Below are 21,997 nucleotides of genomic sequence, written 5' to 3' on the forward strand. Positions count from 1 at the left end.
GACATACAATCACCAGTTCTCCAAGGTCAAAATGAAGGAAAAAATGTTAAGGACAGCCACAGAGAAAGGCCAGGTCACCTATAAAGGGAAGCCCATCGCACTAACAGCAGACCTCTCAGTAGAAACCCTACAAGCCAGGAGAGACTGGAGGCCAATAAACACAAACACACACACACACACATATATGTACATATATGTATGTGTGTATATATATATTTTTTTGAGATGGAATTTCACTCGTCACCCAAGTTGGAGTACAATGGTGAGATCTCAGCTCACTGCAACCTCTGCCTCCCAGGTTCAAGGGATTCTCCTGCCTTAGCCTCCCAAGTTCCTGGAATTACAGGCATGCACCAACATGCCCAGCTAATTTTATATTTTTAGTGGAGGCAGGGTTTTGCCATGTTGGCTAGGCTGGTCTCAAACTCCTGACTTCAGGTGATCCACCTTCCTCAGCCTCCCAAAGTGCTGGGATTTACAGGCATGAGCCACCGTACCCAGCCAATATTCTTAGAGAATTTTTAACCTAGAATACTATGTCTGGCCAAACTAAGCTTCATAAGCAAATAAAAAATAAAATCTTTTTCAGACAAGCAAATTCTGAGGGAATTCACCACTACCAGATCTGCCTTGCAAGAGCTCCTGAAGGAAGCAGTAAATATGGAAAGGAAAAACCATGATCAGCCACTACAAAAATGGACTGAAGTACATAGACCAGTGGACACTATGAAGCAACTACATAAACAAGTTTGCAAAATAACCAGCCAGCATCATGATGACAGGATCAAATTCACACACATAACAATATTAACCTTAAATGTAAATGGGCTAAGTTCCCCAATTAAAAGACACAAAGGGCAAGCTGGATAGAGTCAAGATTCATTGATGTGCTGAATTCAACAGACTCATCTCACATGCAGACACACATAGACCCAAAGTATGAAGGGAAATTTACCATACAAATGGAAAACAGAAAACAGCAAAGGTTGCAATCCTAGTTTCTGACAAAACAGACTTTAACAAAGATTAAAAAAAAGATAAAGGAAAGCATTGCATAATGGTAAACAGGTCAATTTAGTAAGAGCTATTCTAAATATATATGCACCCAATACAGGAGCACCCAGATTCATAAAACAAGTTCTTAGAGACCTACAAAGAAACTTAGACTGCCACACAATAATAATGGGAGACTTTAACATCCCACTGTTGATATGAGACAGATTATTGAGACAGAAAACTAACCAAGATAGTAAGACTTGAATTCAGTTCTGGATCAAGTGGACCTGATGGGTATCTGCAGAAAGCTCCAACCCTAAACAACAGAATATACATTCTTCTTGGCACCACATGGCACTTACTCTAAAGTTAATAACATTATTGGAAGTAAATCACTCCTCAGCAAGTACAAAAGAACTGAAATCATAACAATCTCTCAGACCACAGCACAATCAAATTAGAACTCAAGATTAAGACACTCACTCAAAACCACACAAGTACATGGAAATTGAACAATCTGTTCCTGAGTGACTCCTTGGTAAATGATGATTTTAAGAAATCAAGAAGTCCTTTGAAACCAATGACAACAAGGAGACATGTACCAGAATCTCTGGGACATGACTAAAGCAGTCTTAACCGGGAAATTTATAGCACTAAATGCCCATGTAAAAATGGCAGAAAGATCTCAAATGGACACCCTAATGTCAGAACTAAAAGAAACAGAGAACCAAGAGCAAATAAACTCCAAAGCTAGAGAAGACAAGAAATAATGAAGCTCAGAGCAAAACTGAAGGAGATAGAAACATGAAAAATCCTTCAAACAATCAATGAGTCCAGGAACTGCTTTTTTGGAAAAATTAATAAAATAGACCACTAGCTAGGCTAACAAAGAAGAAACAAAAGAAGAACCAAATAGACACAATAAAAATGATAAAGGGGGTATCACCACTGATGCCCCTGAAATACAAACAACCATCAGGGAATACTATAAACACCTATATGCCAATAAACCAGAAAGTCTAGTAGAAATGGATAAATTCCTGGACACATACCTCTACGCCAAGACTAAACTAGGAAGAAACTGAATCCCTGAATAGACCAATAACAAGTTCTGAAACTGAGGCAGTAATAAATAGCCTACCAACCAAAAAAAAAGCCCAGGACCAGATGGATTCACAGCTGAATTCTACCAAAAGTACAAAGAGGAGTAGATATCCTTTCTTCTGAAACTATTCCAAACAATCAAAAAGGAACTCCTCCCTAACTCATTCTATGAGAGCAGCATCATCCTGATACCAAAACCCGACAGAGATGCAACAAAAAGAGAAAACTCAAGCCAATATTCCTGATGAACATCAATGTAAAAATCCTCAGTAAAATAATGGCAAACCTAATACAGCAGCACATCAAAAAGCTTATCTGCCACAATCAAGTTAGCTTCATCTCTGGGGTGCAAGGCTGGTTCAAAATATGCAAATCAATAAATGTAATTCATTACATAAACAGATCTAAAACAAAAACCACATGATTATCTCAATAGATGCAGAAAAGGTCTTCTATAAAATGCAACATCCCTTCTGTTAAAAACTCTCAATAAACCATGTGTTGAAGAAACATACCTCAAAATAATATGGGTCATTTATGACAAACCCTATGTCAATATCATACAGAATGGGTAAAAGCTGGAAGCATTCCCCTTGAAGATAAGGATTCCCTCTCTCACCACTCCTATTCAACATGGTATTTGAAGTCCTGGGCAGGGCAATCAGGCAAGAGAAAGAAATAAAGTGTATTCAAATAGGAAGAGAGGAAGCCAAGTTGTCTTTGTTTGCAGATGACATGCAAACGTAGACACCCCATCTAGAACACACCATCACAGGCCAAAAGCTCATAAACAAATTCAGCAAAGTCTCAAGATACAAAATCAATCTGCAAATGTCACAAGCATTCCTATACACCAAGAACAAGCAAGCAGAGGGCTGATTTATGAATGAACTCCCATTTATAATTGCTACAAAGAGAATAAAATACCTAGGAATACAGTTAGCAAGGAAAGTGAAGGACCTCTTCAAGGAGAACTACAAACCACTGCTCAAGGAAATCAGAGAGGATATAAACAAAAAACATTTCACATTCACAGAGTCAATATTGTGAAAATGGCCATCCTGCCCAAAGTAATTTATATATTCAATGCTATTCCCATTAAACTACTATTGACATTCTTCACAGAATTAGAAGAAACTATTTTAAATTCATATCAAACTAAACGAGCTCAAACAGCAATGACAATCCTAAGCAAAAAGAACAAAGCTGTAGGGAGGCATAATGCTACCAGACTTCAAACTATACTACAAGGATAGAGTAACCAAAACAGCATGGTACTGTTACAAAGCAGACACATAGACCAATGAAATTTCTGTTCCAGACCTCAGAAATAAGGCTGCATGCACATCTATGACCATCTGATCTTGGATAAACCTGACAAAAACAAGCAATGGGGAATGGATTCCACATTTAATAAATGGTGCTGGGAGAACTGACTAGCCATATGCTGAACACTGAAACTGGACCCCTTCTGTACACCATATAGAAAAATTAACTTACAATGACTAAAATACTTAAATGTAAAACCAAAACTATAAAAACCCTAAAAGAAAATCTAGGCAATACATTTGCAACATAGGTATGGGCAAAAATTTCATGACGAAATTATCAAAAACAATAGCAACAAAAGCAAAAATTGACAAATGGGATCTAATAAAACTAAAGAACTTCTGCAAGAACTAGAGGAGCAAGAACAAACAAATTCAAAAGCTCGCAGAAGAAAAGAAATAACTAAGATCAGAGCAGAACTGAAGGAGACAGAGACACAAAAAACCCTTCAAAAAAAATCAATGAATCCAGGAGCTGGTTTTCTGAAAAGATCAACAAAATAGACAGACCCCTAGCCAGACTAATAAAAAAGTAAAGAGAGAAGAACCAAATAGATGCAATCAAAAATGATAAAGGGGATATCTACAAACTACCATCAGAGATTACTACAAACACCTCTATGCAAATAAACCAGTAAATCTAGAAGAAATGGATAAATTCTTGGACACTTACACCCTGCCAAGACTAAACCAGGAAGAAGCAGAATCCCTGAATAGACCAATAACAAGGTCTCAAATTGAGGCAGAAATTAATAGCATAACAATCAAAAAAAGATCCAGGACCAGACGGGTTCACAGACAAATTCTAAAGGAGGTACAAAGAGGAGCTGGTACCATTCCTTCTGAAACCATTTCAAACAATACAAAAAGACGGAATCCTCCCTATTTCATTTTATGAGAGCAACATCATCCTGATATCAAAACCTGGCAGAGACACAACTAAAAAAGAAAATTTCAGGCCAATATCCATGTTGAACACTGATGTGAAAATCCTCAATAAAATACTGGCAAACAGAATCCAAAAGCACATCAAAAAGCTTATCCATCACGATCAAGTCGGCTTCATTCCTGGGATGCATGGCTGGTTCAACATATGCAAATCTATAAACATAATCCATCACATAAACAGAACCAAAGAAAAAAACCACATGATTATCTCAATAGATGCAGAGAAGGCCTTCAACAGCCCTTCAAGCGAAAATCTCTCAATAAACTAGGTATTGATGGAACGTATCTCAAGGTAACACAGCTATTTATGACAAACCTACAGCCAATATCATACTGATTGGGCAAAAATTGGAAGCATTCCCTTTGAAAACTGGCACAAGACAAGGATGCCCTCCCTCATCACTCCTATTCAACATAGTATTGAAAGTTCTGGCGAGGGCAGTCTGACAAGAAAAATAAATAAAGCATATTCAATTCGGAAAAGAGGAAGTCAAATTGTCTCTATTTGCAGATGACATGATTGTATATTTAGAAGACCCCATTGTCTCAGCCCAAAATGTCCTTAAGCTGATAAGCAACTTCAGCAAAGTCTCACAATAAAAAATCAATGTGCAAAAACCACAGGGATTCCTATACAGCAATAACAGTCAAACAGAGAGCCAAATCATGAGTGAACTCCCATTCACAATCACTACGAAGAGAATAAAATACCTAGGAATACAACTAACAAGGGATGTGAAGGAACTCTTCAAGGAGAACTACAAACCACTGCTCAAGGAAATAAGAGAGGACACAAACAAATGAAAAAACATTCCATGCTCATGGTTAGGAAGAGTCAATATCGTGAAAATGGCCATACTGCCCAATACAATTTATAGACTCAATGCTATTCCCATCAAGCTACCATTGACTTTCTTCACAGAATTGGAAAAAAACACCTTAAACCAAAAAAGAGCCTGCACAGCCAAGACAATCCTAACAACAACAACAACAACAAAAAACAAAGCTGGAGGCATCACACTACCTGACTTCAAACTATACTACAAGGCTACAGTAATCAGAACAGCATGGTACTGGTACCAAAACAGAGATATAAACCAATGGAACAGGGCAGAAGCTTCAGAAATAACACCACACATCTACAACCGCCTGATCTTTGACAAACCTGACAAAAACAAGCAATGGGGAATGATTCCCTATTTAATAAATGGTGATGGGAAAACTGGCTAGCCATATGCAGAAAGTTGAAACTAGATCCCTTCCTTACACCTTATACAAAAATAAACTCCAGATGGATTAAAGATTTAAACATAAGACCTAACACCATAAAAACCCTAGAAGAAAACCTAGGCAATACCATTCAGGACACAGGCATAGGCAAGGACTTCATGACTAAAACACTAAAAGAATTGGCAACAAAAGCCAAAATAGACAAATGGGATCTAATCAAACTTAAGAGCTTCTGCACAGCAAAAGAAACTATCATCAGAGTGAACCAGCAACCAATAGAACAGTAAATTTTTTTTTTGCAATCTACCCATCTGACAAAGGGTTAATATCCAGAATCTACAAAGAACCTAAAACAAATTTACAAGGAAAAAAAAAACAGCATCAAAAAGTGGGTGAAGGATATTAACAGACACTTTTCAAAAGAAGGCATTTATGCAGCCAACAAACATATGAGAAAAAGCTCATCATCACTGGTCATTAGAGAAACGCAAATCAAAACCACATTAAGATACCAACTCATGCCAGTTAGAATGGCAATCATTAAAAAGACAAGACACAACAGATACTGGAGAGGATGTGGAGAAATGGGAACGCTTTTACACTGTTAGTGGGAGTGTTAATTAGTTCAACCATTGTGGAAGACAGTGTGGCAATTCCTCAAGAACCTAGAAATAGAAATACCATTTCACCCAGCAATCCCATTACTGGATATATACCCAAAGGATTATAAATCATTCTATTATAAAGACATAAGCACACATGTTCACTGTGGCACTGTTTACAATAGCAAAGACTTGGAACCAACCCAAATGCCCATCAATGGTAGACTGGATAAAGAAAATGTGGCACATATACACCATGCAATACTATGCAGCCATAAAAAACGATGAGTTCATGTCTTTTGCAGTGACATGGATGAAGGTGGAAATCGTAATTCTCAGCAAACTGACATAAGAACAGAAAACCAACACTGCATGTTCTCACTCATAAGTGGGTGTAGAACAACGAGAACACATGGACACAGGAAGGGGAACATCACACACCAGGGCCTGTCAGAGGGTGGGGTGCAGGGGAAGGATAGTAGGAATGGGGGTACCGGGGAAGGATAGCATTAGGAGAAATATCTAATGTAGATGACAGGGGGATGGACGCAGCAAACCACCATGGCATGTGTATACCTATGTAACAAACCTGCACGTTCTGCACATGTACCCCAGAACTTAAAGGATAATAAAAAAAAATTTAAAAAAAGAACTTTTTCGCACAAAAGAAACTATCATCAGAGTGAACAGATAACCTACAGAGTGGGAGAAAATTCTTGTAATCTATCCATTTAACAAAGGTCTAATATCCAGAATCTACAAGGAACTTAAAACAAATTTATGAGAAAAAACAACCCCATTAAAGAATGGGCAGGCCGGGCACAATGGCTCATGCCTGCAATCCCAGCACTTTGGGAGACCTACATGGGCAGATACCTGAGGTCAGGAGTTCGAGACCAGTCTGGCCAACGTGGTGAAACTCCATCTCTACCAAAAGTACAAAAATTAACCAGGTGAGGTGGCACACGCATGTAGTCCCAGCTACATGGGAGGCTGAGGCAGGAGAATTGCTCACACCTGGGAAGTGGCGGTTGCCGTGAGCCGAGATCACACCATTGCACTCCAGTCTGGATGACAGAGTGAGACTCCGGCCTGGGTGACAGAGTGAGACTCCAGCCTGGGTGACAGAGTGAGACTCCATCTCAAAAGAAAAAAAAAGGTGGGCAAAGGACATGAACAGACAAAAGACAACTTTCATGCAGTCAACAAGCATTTGAAAAATAGCTCAACATCACTGATTACAGAAATGCAAATCAAAATTACAATGAGATATTATTTCACACTAGTCAGAATGACAAAGTCAAGAAACAACAGATGCTGTTGAGGTTCCAGAGAAATAGGAATTAATTCCCACTGTTGAGGGAATGTAAATTAGTTCAACTATCGTGGAAGACAGTATGGCGATTCCTCAAAGATCTAGAACCAGAAATACCATTTGACCCAGTAATCCCATTATTGTGTATATACCCAAAGGAATATAAATCATTTCATTACAAAGATACATGCATGAGTATGTTCACTGCAGCACTATTCACAATAGCAAAGACATGAATTCAATCCAAATGCCCATCAACAATAGACTGGATATAGAAAATGTGGTACATATATACCATGGAATACTACGTAGCCATAAAAAGGATGAGATCATGTCATTTACAGGAAAATGGATGGCACTGGAAGCCACTATCCTCAGTAAACTAAAGCAGAAACAGAAAACCAAACACCACATGTTCTCACTTATAAGTGGGAGCTGAACAATGAGATCACATGGACATGGGGAGGGGAACAATACACAATGGGGTCTGTCAGAGGGTGGGGTTGGGGAGGGTAAGCATTAGGAAGAATAGCTAATGCATGCTAGGTGATGGGTTGATAGGTACAGCAAACTGCCAAGGCACATGTTTGCCTATGTAACAAACCTGTACAACTTGCTCATGTACCCCTGAACTTAAAAATAAAAATTAAAAAAAAAAAAAAAGAATGAAAGCATTCATCCCAGAAATGCAAGGATAGGTCAAGATCACAAAAATCTATCAATGTACTTTGCCATGTTAATAGACTCCCATCCTCACTCACAGCTGGATTTCCTGTCTACTTCAGAAAAAATTGAAGCAATCTGAAGAAAACTTGCACTGACTCCCTTTGCCAATTTATTTTACTCATCTCTTAACACGTACACCCATACACTCTCCCTTTCTATTTCTACAGATGAACTATACATTCTAAATCCAATTTCTACACTTACGTATTACATTTCATCTCCTCTTGCCAACTTTAGGATACTACTCCAGTAATCCCTCTCTGTATTCATCAGTTGTTCATATCTATTGAATCACTCTTATCAGAAAACTTTTTTCTCCCACTTATAAAACAAACACACAAACCCATGCACCCTTTTCTTGGCCTCACTTATCCTGCCAGCTACCATCGTATTTATTTTCTCTTTTCTGTAACAAAGCTCCTTGATAGAGTTTTCTATATTTACTAATTTGTTCTTTTCTCATTGTCTTAAACCAACTCTAATCAGGCTTTTGTTTCATCACTCTACCAAAACTTCTCTTATGAAGGTCACAAACATATTGCCAAATTCAACAGTCATTTGCATCTTAATTGATTTATCAAATACACCTGTTCCTGATACTTTCATCATTTGATTTCCACAACATTACAGTCTGTTTTCTTCCTACCTAACTAGTTGTCCCTTTTCTATCTCCTTTACAAGTTCTCCCTCCCCAACTTTTTAATGTTGGTGTTTCTGAGGACTCAGTTCTTAGCACTATTTTCTATCTATACTTATTCTTCTGGTGATCTCCTCTGTCTTATGGCTCAAAAAATTATGTATCTACCTGTGACTCCTAAACTTCTATCTGCAAACAAGTTTACTCTTTCAAACTCCAGATTTATATACCTTACTCCCTACTCAACACTTCCACATCAGTGTTTCAAATTCAACATTGTTTAAAACTCCACCTGAAGTTTTCAAGTTCAACATGTCTGAAACTGAACTACTGATACTGTCTTCCAAAGGTGTTCCACTTGAGGTCTTTCCTATCTCATTTGCGACAATCCCATCCTTCCAGGTGTTCCACATACAAAACTTTAGAATCAATAATGTTTTGGAGTCATTCTTGATTTCTTTTTTTCTCATATCTCACATCAAATATGCTCAAGTATAACTAGAATATAACAGTTTTCACCACCTACACTTTTATCATCCTCATCCAAGACCCTCCCTAACAGGTATCTCTGTTTCTACTCTTGCTTCTCTACAGTCTATTCTCATCACAGCAGACAGTGATCCACTTAAAATGTCAATTATGTCACTTTTCTGCTCAAAAATCTTAATGACTTCCTTCATCACTCAAAAACAAAGTCTTTAAAATGGTCTAAAACAGGGGGTCCCCAACCCCTGGGGACCTAACTGGTTTATGACCTGTTAGGGACCAGGCCACACAGCAGGAGGTAAGCAGCGGGCAGGGAAGCAAGCAAAGCTTCATTTGTATTTACAGCTGCTCCCATTGCTTGCATTATCATCTCAGCTCTGCCTCCAGTCAGATCAGGGGCAGCATTAGATTGTTATAGGAGTGTGAACCCTATTGTGAACTGCACATGTGAGGGATCTAGGCTGCATGCTCCTTATGAAAATCTAATGCCTGATGATCTGTCACTATCTCCCATCACCCCCAGATGGGACCATCTAGTTTGAGGAAAACAAGCTCAGAGATCCCACTGATTCCACATTATGGTGAGTTGTATAATTATTTCATTACACATTACATTTAATAGTAATAAAGTTCACAATAAATGTAATGTGCTTGAATCATGTGAAATTCTTGCTCTGTTTGTCTCCCTTATTTTGTTCTGTTTTCCATTTTTCTTTCTATAGCTTTTACTACCTTCTGATATTTACTCATGTTTATTACTTAAGCAAGCTCTATGAAGCCTTCAATCTTTGTCTGGTTTATCCACTGATATATTCCCAAGATTCTAAAATTGTGGCTGGGTGCTTAGTGGGTACCCAATAAGTACTTGCTTAATTAATAAAAGAAAAAATCATAAGACTAGGCAAAAGGATGCTAAAAGAAGACCTTAATAATGTTCAGCCCTATTTACAATGATTAAAAAAAAAATACCTCTGGCCGGGCGCGGTGGCTCAAGCCTGTAATCCCAGCACTTTGGGAGGCCGAGGCGGGTGGATCACGAGGTCAAGAGATCGAGACCATCCTGGTCAACATGGTGAAACACCGTCTCTACTAAAAATACAAAAAATTAGCTGGGCATGGTGGCGCGTGCCTGTAATCCCAGCTACTCAGGAGGCTGAGGCAGGAGAATTGCCTGAACCCAGGAGGTGGATGTTGCGGTGAGCCGAGATAGCACCATTGCACTCCAGCCTGGGTAACAAGAGCGAAACTCTGTCCCAAAAAAAAAAAAAAATACCTCTTAGCAAGCTTCCTTATCTTAGTGAAGATTATATAGCATAAACCTACAAGCAACATACCAAATGGAGATATTTAAATGCATACCCTTTAAGCCTGGGAACAAGACAAGACAACAAGTCTCACTATGACCGCTAGTTAACACAGGTAGAGGACCTGGCCTATGTTATATAAAAAGCAAAAAAAAAAAAAAAGAATGGTATGAGTTTAAAAAGAAAGTGATAAAACTATCATTTTCAAATGATAAAAACCCTACAGAATCAACAAACTATTATAACTATGAAGATGGTTCAGTATGGTTTCTGGGTAAAGAGCAACCTATAAAAGTAAACTGTAGCTGGGTGTGGTAGCTCATACCTGTAATCCCAGCACTTTGGGAGCCCGAGGCAGGTGGATCATGAGGTCAGGAGTTTGAGACCAGCCTAACCAACATGGTGAAACCCTGTCACTACTAAAAATACAAAAATTAGCCAGGTGTGGTGGCCCGCACCTGTAATCCCAGCTACTCAAGAGGCTGAGACAGGAGAATCATTCAAACCTGGTAGCCAGAGGTTGCAGTGAGCTGAGATCACGCCACTGCACTCCTGCCTGGACGACAGAGTGAGACTCTGTCTCGAAAAAAAGAAAATTGCATTTCTCTAGCCAAGTCACTATTAAATATAATTCACAGGTATTTACAAAACCAAAAAAAAAAAAAGTATTAAGCATTAACTTAACAAACAATATAGTAAGTTTCCATAAAGAAAACTTTAAAATCCTAAGAATAGAATATAAGTAATTTCATGACTTTGATTAGGATAACTTTATGTAATAAAGACATGAAGAGGGGCTTTGGGGGGACAAGATGACCAATTAGATGCAGCTGTGATCTGTGGCACTCAGGGAAAGGAATAAAACAGGTGAGTGAATTCAGTACCTTCAACTGAAATATCCAGGTTCTCATACTGGGACTGGCAAGGCAAACAACTTGACCCATACAGCATGAAGAAATGCAGGGTAGGGCAATGGTCCACCAGGGAACAGCAGGGAGCCAAAGGAACCACCAACCCCAGCCTAGGGAAGTGGTGAGTGACTGTGTGACCTCGACTGGGAAACAATGTTTCTCCCAGATATCTCTGAAACCCAGATCAGGAAATCCTATCTTTGATCCCTGATCTTTGCAGATCAGGAGATCCCATTGTGAGCCCAAACCTCTAGGGCCTTGGGTTTAATACACAGAGTTGTGTGGAGTCTCAGTAGAGCAGATGCTCACATACACAGAGACCCAGGAGTTTTATAGACTCCAGCCCCAGGATCCCAGCAAAGCAGGAGATATGACAATGCATATCCCAAGGAAGGGGGCTGTACATCCCACTTCCACAGCACCTCACAAGTTAAGACCTACTGACTTGGAATTCCAGCCAGCCAGGGCAAAAGCTGGAGTCCGCCTGAAACGAATGGAGTTCCTGGGAGGAGGGGCAGCCGCCATTTCTGGCATAGGTAAACTCAGCTGTTCCAGCCTCCCAGCTTTGGAGAATCCAAACAGTCTGGAGGAGGAAGGGTCCCCCACAACACAATACTGCTGCCGTGCCAGACTGTGGCCAGACTGCTTCTTTTTTTCTTCTTCTTTTTCTTTTTTGAGGAGTCTCACTCTGTACTTAGGCAGACTGTGGCCAGACTGCTTCTTTAGGCAGGATCCTGATCCTCACTGAGCCATTACTCATCACTGGGCAGGACCTCCATGTGGAGGTTTCAGCCACTCCAGCTAGGGTTGTACAGACAGAGCTCTGATTCCACTTTGGGACAAAGCTACTGTGGGGAGGGGCAGCCACCATCTCTGTGGTTCTCTGCATCATGCTACTGAACTTCAAACTATACTACAAGGCTATAGTAACCAAAACAGCTTGGTACTGGTACAAGAACAGACACACAGGCCAATGGAACAGAATAGAGAGCTCAGAAATAAGATCACACACCACATACCTACAACCATACAATCCTAGATAAACCTGACGAAAACAAGCAATGAGGGAAGAATTCCCTATTTATTAAACAGTGCTGGAAGAATTGGCTAGCTGTAAGCTCAAAATTGAAACTGGACCCCTTACTTATACCCTACACAAAAATTAACTCAAAATGGATTAAAGACGTATGTAAAACCCAAAACTATAAAAACCCGAGAAGAAAATCTAGGCAATATCATTCAAGACATAGGCACAGGCAAAGGTTTCATGACAAAAACATCAAAAGCAATTGCAACAAAAGCAAAAATTGACAAATGGGATTTAATTAAACTAAAAAACTTCTGCACAGCAAAAAAACCATCACCAGAATGAACAGACAACCTATAGAATGGGAGAAAACTTCTGCCATCTATTCATCTGACAACAGTCTAATATCCAGCATCTATAAATAAATTTACAAGGAAAAAAAACCATTAAAAACTGGGCAAAGGACATGAACAGAAACTTCTCAAAAGAAGACATACATGTGGTCAACAAACATGAAAAATAGTTCAACATCACTGATTATTAGAGAAATGAAAATCAAAATTACAATGAGATACCATCTCATGCCAGTTGGAATGGCTACTATTGAAGTTAAAAAGTAACAGATGCTGGCAAGGTTGTGGAGAAAAAGGAACACTTTTACACCGCTGGTGGAATTCAAACATTGTGGAAGACAGTGAGATGATTCCTCAAAGACCTAGGGGCAGAAATACCATTTGACCCAGAAATCCATTACTGGGTATATACCCAAAGGAATGTAAATCATTCTATTATAAAGATGCATGCAAGCATATGTTCACTGCAGCACTATTGACAATAACAAAGTCATGGAATCAACCTAAATGCCCACCAATGACAGACTGGATAAGAAAATTTGGTACATATACACCATGGAATACTATGTAGCCATAAAAAAGAATGAGATCATGTCCTTTGCAGGGACATGGATGGAGTTGGAAACCATCATCCTCAGCAAACTAATGCAGGAATGGAAAACCAAATACCATATGTTCTCACTTATAAGTGGGAACTGAATGATGAGAACACATGGACACATGCAGAGAAACAACACACACTGGGGCCTGCCAGACAGAGGGCCTGGAGGAAGGGAGAGTATCAGGAGGAAAAGCTAATGGATGCTGGGCTTAATACCTAGGTGATAGGATGATCTGTGCAGCAAACCACCATGGCACACGTTTACCTATGTAACAAACCTGCATAGCCCACACATGTACCCCTGAACTTAAAAGTTGAAGGAAAAAAAGATGTCAGTCCTCTTCAGATTAATGTATATATTCCATGCATCCCAATTAAAATTCCATGTGGATTTTTAAAAAAGAAGTTCAATAAGCATACTTTTAAATATATATGAAAGAATAAAGGTTGAAGATTAGCTTAGTCAATCTTAGAGGGAAAAAAATAAACAATGAAGACTTGGCCTGCCAGATAAACCCTAGAGAGTGACAGTATCAAAAACAGTAATGATACAAGGTCAAATAAATGAGCAATTAAATAAAATAGGAAGCTCAAACTTATCAATAAAGGTTATCCCACAAATTAGTGAGAAAAACAATTAGTAGAAAGGGTTCAGAAAACTAGCTCCCTATGTAGAGAAAAATAAGACATTGAGAAACTGAGATAATATTCCTCCCTAGACAAGAATTAAAAATTAGCCTAAGAATAATTAAGGACTTAATGTGAAAAGTAAAACTGTAAAGTTAACAGAGGTACAGAAGAGGACCTCTAATACGTAAGGCAAAACACTTACTGCCTAATTAGAAAAGTAAAGGCTTTCTGTCAAGCAACACCAATAGACAGATGTCAAAATGGGAGAACATATTTGTGACACCTAAAACCAACAACTAGTTATTATTGTATCTATATTTCATTAACTCCTACAAATCAATTGGAAAATAACAATTCCAACAAGAATTGGGCAAAATACATAAACAGGAAATTTTAAGAGAAAATCCAAAAGGCTGATATATATATGAAAAGGTGTTCAGACACAAAGCAAGTGAAAATAAAAATACAATGCCATTTTACATCTATTACCCTGCTGAAAGTTAGTAACTGTATAATGCTAATTGCTGGCATAGATATGAGGACATAGGATTGGTATAGTCATTCTGAAGAGTAATCTGTCACTCTTCAAGCAAATTAAACATACACATACTTCATGACACAGCAATTCCACTTCAGGTGTGTATCCCAGAAACAATTCCAGGTCCACAAGTGGACACATACAATGATGTTCATGGCAGTATTATTTACAATGGCAGGAGTTCAAGGCTATATAGTTTATGTGTTCATAACTGAAGAAATCAGTAAAATGTGAGGAATGTACATGAATATTATGCAGTAGTTAGAAGCAATGGACTAAATGTTCACATTCCAACAATAAGATACAGATCTTAAATGCCATTTAGATATATCTTAAAAACATATGCACAGGAAAGAATGCATAATTTGCAAAAACTTATACAAAAAATATATAATAAACACATTATAACAACTGCCTATGAGAGGAAGAGAATGGGAGTGGAGAAAGGGGAATAGTGAGGACAATCATCTTCTGTAAATTATAATTTACTTATGTTTGTTTACTATTCTGTACGCTTCATGAGAGTAGGAACCTTCATTGTTTACTCTGACATCCCAAGCACCAAGAAGAATGACTAACACATAATAGGTACTCAAAATTTGTTGAACTAATGTATAAAGAGAAAGGCCCTTTACAGACTAGCTATGATGATATCTGAAACATAAACAAATAAACAAAAACACAACAATATGTGAAATGAAGACCAAGAATATGGGAATATGATTAATCTAACTGGAATAGGGGTTATGGATTATGAAAAGCTGATTTTGAAACATTAATGATTTCACCTGGCACTAATATCTGGGAAGCACAATATTAAGTCATAATTTAGAAATATGATGTCAGCTTCATCTTGCCACATTCTGGGGTAGGTCTTGGAGATACTGCCTACACCTTCAGGATCCGTTAACAAGAAGCACATAATTATAGATTCAAGTTATGTATGAATAACTTTGAAAAATGGCACTTTTTAACAGCAGTGTACCAAATTATATTTTTCTGTGTCAGACTCAACTAGATCATCAGGATATTAACATTTCAGACAACTGACTTGATCTAACACAACTTGTCCTGCTGGCAAAAGTGAAATAAAAAGTTATCAACTTTTCAGCCACATTCGTATATAAAAATGACATAATTATGCATTCTATATTAGAAACACATACATCTCTGCAACTTCTAAATTATTTCCCAGAAATTAACAGGACAGAATAAATGTCATCTTCCCTTAGAGATTAATAATTTTAAAAATCATAATACAATGCATATTGATAACCTAATCCATTTTTCCATCCTCTACATATTTCAATATAACTGTGGTTTTAGTGCTACATATTATTTCCACTTCAGCAAACTGTCCTTTAGTTTCCCTAGTAACAGGTTTTGTGGTATAATAACTTTCAAATATTGTCAGACATATTTTTATTTTCTTTAAGTCTTGCTTCATTGCAGCTCCCTGCTCATTGAATTAATGACATTTATTCTTCCAGGGGAGTGTGAATAATACCTACAACAAAGGAATCATTAATCAGCTGAGTTTTAAGGTTCAACATTTTTATTAAGGAAATTGTCTTTAGAGCAGATTTTGAGAAAAGGCATTCCAACCTTTCTTTAACAACCTCAAGCTTGGAGGTCTGAAAACAAAATTTTGACTGTAGTATTATAGCATAGGTAGTGAAGGCACAGTATTTGATGTCAGAGAAATGCCCACCCAATATGAAGCAGAAAGGGAAGGCTCTCCTTGCACTCCTGGGAGAAAAGAGTAAGAAAGAGGAGTTTAAAAAGAGAGACATGGGCCAGGTGTGGTGGCTGACGCCTGTAATCCCAGCACTTTGGGAGGCCAAGGAGGACAGATTGTGAGGTCAGGAGTTTGAGACCAGCCTGGCCAACATAGTGAAACCCTGTCTTTACTAAAAATACAAAAATTAGCCAGGTGTGGTGGCATGTGCCTGTAATCCCAGCTACTCAGGAGGCTGAGGCAGGGGAATCACCAGAACCCAGGAGGCAGAGGTTGCAGTGAGCAGAGGTAGTGCCACTGTACTCCAGCCTGGGCTACAGAGTGAGACTCAGTCTCAAAAAAAAAAAAAAAAAAAAGACAGTAAACTGGATCTTGTTACTCAGAAGGGTGGGCCACCAACTAGCAGCATCAGCATCACCTGGGAGCTCGTTAAAAATGAAAAATCTCGGGCCCCACCCCAGGGGCCTATCAACTCAGAGTCTGTAAGTTAACAGGATTCCCAGGTGATTCATATGCACATTAAAGTGTGAAAGTCACTGAACTAAAGCACAAGTAGAAGACTGTGAGAGACACTTCCTTCATTGTAAGATTAGGACAAGATGAGGTTTGTATGTGGGTTGATTTGAAAATGATCAAGAATCACAGGCTCAGGGTTTCTGTCTTTAAAAGTTTTCATTCTCTTAGCAACAGTGATTTTATAAATTCCATTAATTCATTCCAAAAAAGTTAATGAGTGCCTACAATGTGAACTGTTTGACTTTTTTCAGTACTCTACATTAGGGTCTCTTTTTGGCATGATAGTTTACTCATTTCTTTAATTTCAGAAATCTTCACTTTTGCAAGATTTGTCCAAATCAAATCAACTGAATTACTAAAAGGCAATAGTTTTCTTCCTATGGATAGGCTATAAACAAAGTGCAATTTCTTTTAAAATGGCAAATCATATTGGGACTAAAATGTGTTAGTCACAAAATGTAAAACCATACCAATGAACATGTAAAATTATACCAATGAGTATGAAACAAGAATATTCTTCCTGCAGACTGCTTGAAAGTATTAACTATAAATTCAACACAATAAACGCATGCTATGTGCTAGGCCATCTGCTAGGCATTTCAGACAAAAATATGCATGAAATAGTCCCTATATAGTCCCTATAACACGGTGTGGTATACTGGGCTGACTTTATGGGACTGAAACCGATGCAGTCACACAGGCCTTGCATTTGGTTTAAATGTTCTATTGTAGTCGAAATTCTCAATAAATTCACTTTTGAAACTGTAAGTGAATTAAGTACAAGTACGTGAACTTTTAAATGAAGCCTGATAGGAGAATGGACCAGGCCTATCTTCTGGTACGTCAGCAGGGGATACGAACAAGAAAGGAAAAAAGCTTTATATTTTGTTACCTTCATTTTAATTGCCCTTTCCTGCTTTTTTGAACAAGGTACTCTGCATTTTTATCTTGTACAAAGTTGGGCTGAATCTGTAGCCAGTGACGATAGTTAATAGTACTATGTGCTAGATACTGTGACAGAAAGGACAACGTAGCTATTGGCTATGAAAAGGTCAATAATGACTTCACAGGGAAAATGATATTTAGGGTGGACTTTGAAGGTCAAAACGGAGTTTGCCAGATGACAAGGGCACTCTAGAAAGGAACAACATTCTTACATAAATATGTAGACTTACAGATGTACACTTATTTCCACTTAAGCTCCTGTAAGTTTTAAAAAAACAAGTGCTTCACTGAAGTTTTGTATATTTTCATTACACTGCTTTTTTACAATCTTTTTAAAAGCTGTGTACTAGGCAGAAGTTCCACTTCCTGGGGAAGCTTACCTTGTGGCAGAGCAAATGCAGAAATAAGATGTGAACAAACATAACTTCAGTTCAGATTTTTACCTGGATTTGTGCCTCTACTCCAGACCGGAAAAGTGGTTTGGGGGCTTTCGAACTGGTCAGGGACGAAAGCTTCGACCTTCTCCGAGGCCTGTGGAATCAACCGTGTGAAAGGGGTTTCCTCCTCAGAACGGAACTGGCTCCAGTTGGCGTGGCCGCAGAGGTTTTCTATTTCTTTCACCAAGTACCTGCCGCACAGCTTCCTAGCACTACTGATGTCGCTCAGTTCACCAGAAAACCTAACCAGCAAGAGTTCAAGCCACAGCAGGCATAAGCAGAGGAGCCGCAGCATCCCTGCGATGCCAAGCGAGTCCTCTGCGTTGTGCAATGGCGGTCGGCCTGACCAAAGTCCTGTCTGCGCCTGCGCCAAGCCGAGCCGTGCGCACAAACCTGTGGCATTCCGAGCGCGTGGGGGCCTCGCGAGAACATCAAGGAAAGACGTGTTGGCTGCGCCAAGGTTTTCGCGCCTGCCCTAGGATCTCAGGTGGTCGAAGGTGGCAGGCCCTGCCTCCTAAAATGAAAGCCAAAGATCCCCTCACTATCCCGCCACCGCCCCCACCCCCGCGACTTTGATTCATTTTCCTTTCCTTCCTCACTAGGAGATTCCTTACCAAGTGTGAGGACACAGGATCCCTGTTACCTGACAACGTAGGTTAAAAGGTGTTGGTCCCTCCACCTGGAATGTGTTTCCCGTTCTTGATTGCCAGGTTGTTAATAAAGCTTCGTCTCCCTCACAGAAACCCTCTCTCCTCTCTTTCATGGTTTTAATCGACCTGTTTCCATTTGTGGGCACGTAACCTCTTTCCTGAGACCCCCTCCTTCGTGAAGGCAGGGCCGGCGTCTGTTTTTGCTTTACATTGTACCCCGGTATAGTATAGGGCTGACTTTATGGGACTGAAACCTATGCAGTCACACAGCTGCTGTTACTAGTATGTTGGCGTGGAAGGATGTAATACCCGCCACCAGAGGGCATTCGGGGGCTGTCTCAGGAATAGTCAGTTTTAGGATGCTGAAGCCACAAGTGCCAGCTTATCAGTGATCTCAGTATTTCCCTATACAATTTTATTTTTTCTCCCTCTTTTCTGTCTTTTGACTCTAAGTCTTTTTTTCATTTTCCATTTCCCCACCTTTTCCCTGCTTCCCAGTCGCATCCATGAATGTTGTTAAATTAACTGTTGATTGGATTTTTTAAATGGCTGATTTAATATAGATTAGTAAAATTTCTTTACCTTCCTTGAAAAACAACTCATGTCCATACTATAGTGGGCCATGAGTCCTAGTCAGAACTTTATCAGGTAAAGCCTTTGAGAAAGGAAAATATTCATCATACTGGAGATGAATGTAAGCCTTGGGGTAACCACAAGGCAAAACCTGTAGTAGATATATAAAACATAAAAAAGAAGAAATCAAAGCATATCACTACGGGAAATCACCTAATCACAAAGAGAGCTAGAGAAAAAGAAAAGAACAAAGAACCTACAAAATAACCACTAAACAATTAACAAAATGATGGTAGTAAATTCTAACCCATCATTAACTACTTTAAATGTAAATTGATTATGTTCTGTAGTCAAAAGACAGGGCTGAACGGATTTTTAAAAAAAGACTAAACTATATACTGCCGATAAGAGACTCATTTTACTTCTAAGGACACACATAGACTGAAAAGGAAGGGATGGGAAAAGATATTCCATGCAAAAGGAAACTACAAGCAGAGGTAGCTATATTTATAACACAAAATAGACTTTAAGTCAACAACTATAAAAACAGACAAAGTCTAATTAATGATAAAGGGATTAATTCATCAAGAAATTATTACAAATGTAAATGTATATGCACCCAACATTCAAAGTACCTAGATATATAGGGGAAATATTAATAAATCTTAAAGGAGAGAGATAGACTGCAATAAACTAAGAGTAGGAGACTTCTATACTCCACTTTTAACGTTGGACAGATCAGCTAGATGAAAAATCAAGAAGGAAACTTTGGACTTAAACTATACTTTAGTCCAAGTGGAGCTAACAGATATTTATGGAACATTCCCTCCAGCAGCCACAGAATACACATTTCGATAACAGCAAGTTACAACTAAAAAGTTCAAACTTTTGGCACCAGCAATAGGAGAGTACGGACTGAGTGTGGGCAGCCAATGAGATTTCAAAGTAGGGCCCTGGGAGCAGTGATTCTGATTGGTTATCAGCTTGAGGGCAACCAATAGAAAGTACAGAACTAGTCAGGAGTAGGAACTCTCACCTGGCAGTCCTTCAGATCCCAGTACCTGCTTCTCCTTGATGCTGAAGATCCTCCTTTAAGTTTTCTTGCAAAACACCTCAAAGCCATTCACAACTGTGTTGTTACATGATCATTTCGGAAGGCATTTCATTGAGCTGGCTTTGCTCTGCATGGTTAACTGGCTCAGTAGCACCCAGACTCTTAGCAGGTTGTACAAGAACAGACTGAGCTTCCTGGGCCTAGACTTTTTTACTCTGAAACTTCAGCCTTTTTCTGGGAACTGCTGCTGTTACCTACCAAGCTGTGTGTGTGTGCCTGATGCTGCTCTCTCTTCCTGGCTCACCTGGGCTTTTATATACTTTGGTCTGTCACTAAACTTAAGTCAGTGGTTCCAGCTCCAGTCCTTTCCCTGCTTGCCTTCTTAGAATTTTTTTCCTCAGCTTTTTTTCACCTTCCCAACTCCAGCCTCAAATCCCCCCACACTTTATTACAACACTTCTTATTAATTACCATATTTCCTTTTACCAAGTTTATTATGCCTATTGAGAAAATTATAAGACACACTAAAAGGCAAATACATTGTTGAACTAACATAACATTCATTAGGATTCAACCCGGTGTGATAAGAAATTGGAATTAACAATGGGGAATTAAAAAAAAATTTCACCTCCATTTTCTCAATGTGAACAACTGGAAGTTTGAAGTAACTACAATTAATATTTTATGGATGCTAATAAATAAAGTAGACAGCATTCATGTCTGTCATTACCTATCTGTTATGCATATCTGTTATATGCATAACAGATAGGTAATAAAAGCAGAGAGATAGAAATTCTAAGAAAAAAAAACAATGAAATTCTAGGCATTAAAAATACTGTTAAAGAAATGGAGAATGTTTTTGGTGGCTCACAGTAGACTGAAGATGGCTGGAGAAAGTTTTTCTGACCTTGAGTATGTCTTTACAGAAAATTTAAAGACTGAAGGGCAAGGAGAAAAAAGTTGGAAAAAAAAAATGGAACAGAGTATCCCGGATCTATGCAACAAATGTAAAAGGTGTAACTTTTGCTTAATAAGAATATCAGAAGACAAATTAAAAGAAGATGAGAAGAAATATTTGAAGCAAGAATGACTAAAAATTCCCCAAATTAATGTTAGACACCAAACCATTGATCTACGGATCTCAGAGAGCAACATGCAAAATAAATTTTAAAATGCTATACCTGGGTGCATTATATTTAAATTATGGAAACAATGATAAAGAAAAACTTTTGAAAATGTCTGGTGGGGGGATAAAACCTTACCTTCTAGAGGAGGAAAGAAAAGAATTACATCCAACTTATCCACAGAAGCCATGCTAGCAAGAAGAAAGTGAAATATAAAAAGCACT

At 38.6% G+C, this 21,997-nt stretch overlaps 1 protein-coding gene across 1 annotated transcript in view; it reads right to left on the reverse strand.

Annotated features, from left to right (window-relative positions):
- The window catches only part of INSL6 (insulin like 6), a 30,416-nt gene extending 11,449 nt beyond the window's left edge, over window positions 1-18,967 (reverse strand). The window contains exon 1 of the mRNA XM_032291058.1: window positions 18,379-18,967. Coding sequence (XP_032146949.1) covers window positions 18,379-18,667 — 289 coding nt within the window. The 5' untranslated portion in view covers window positions 18,668-18,967. The remainder of the gene's footprint in view (window positions 1-18,378) is intronic.
- Window positions 18,968-21,997: the final 3,030 nt, after the last annotated feature.

The sequence above is a fragment of the Sapajus apella genome, unplaced genomic scaffold (assembly GCF_009761245.1).
Source record: "Sapajus apella isolate SASKATOON/1434 unplaced genomic scaffold, GSC_monkey_1.0 scaffold24, whole genome shotgun sequence".
NCBI lineage: Eukaryota > Metazoa > Chordata > Mammalia > Primates > Cebidae > Sapajus > Sapajus apella.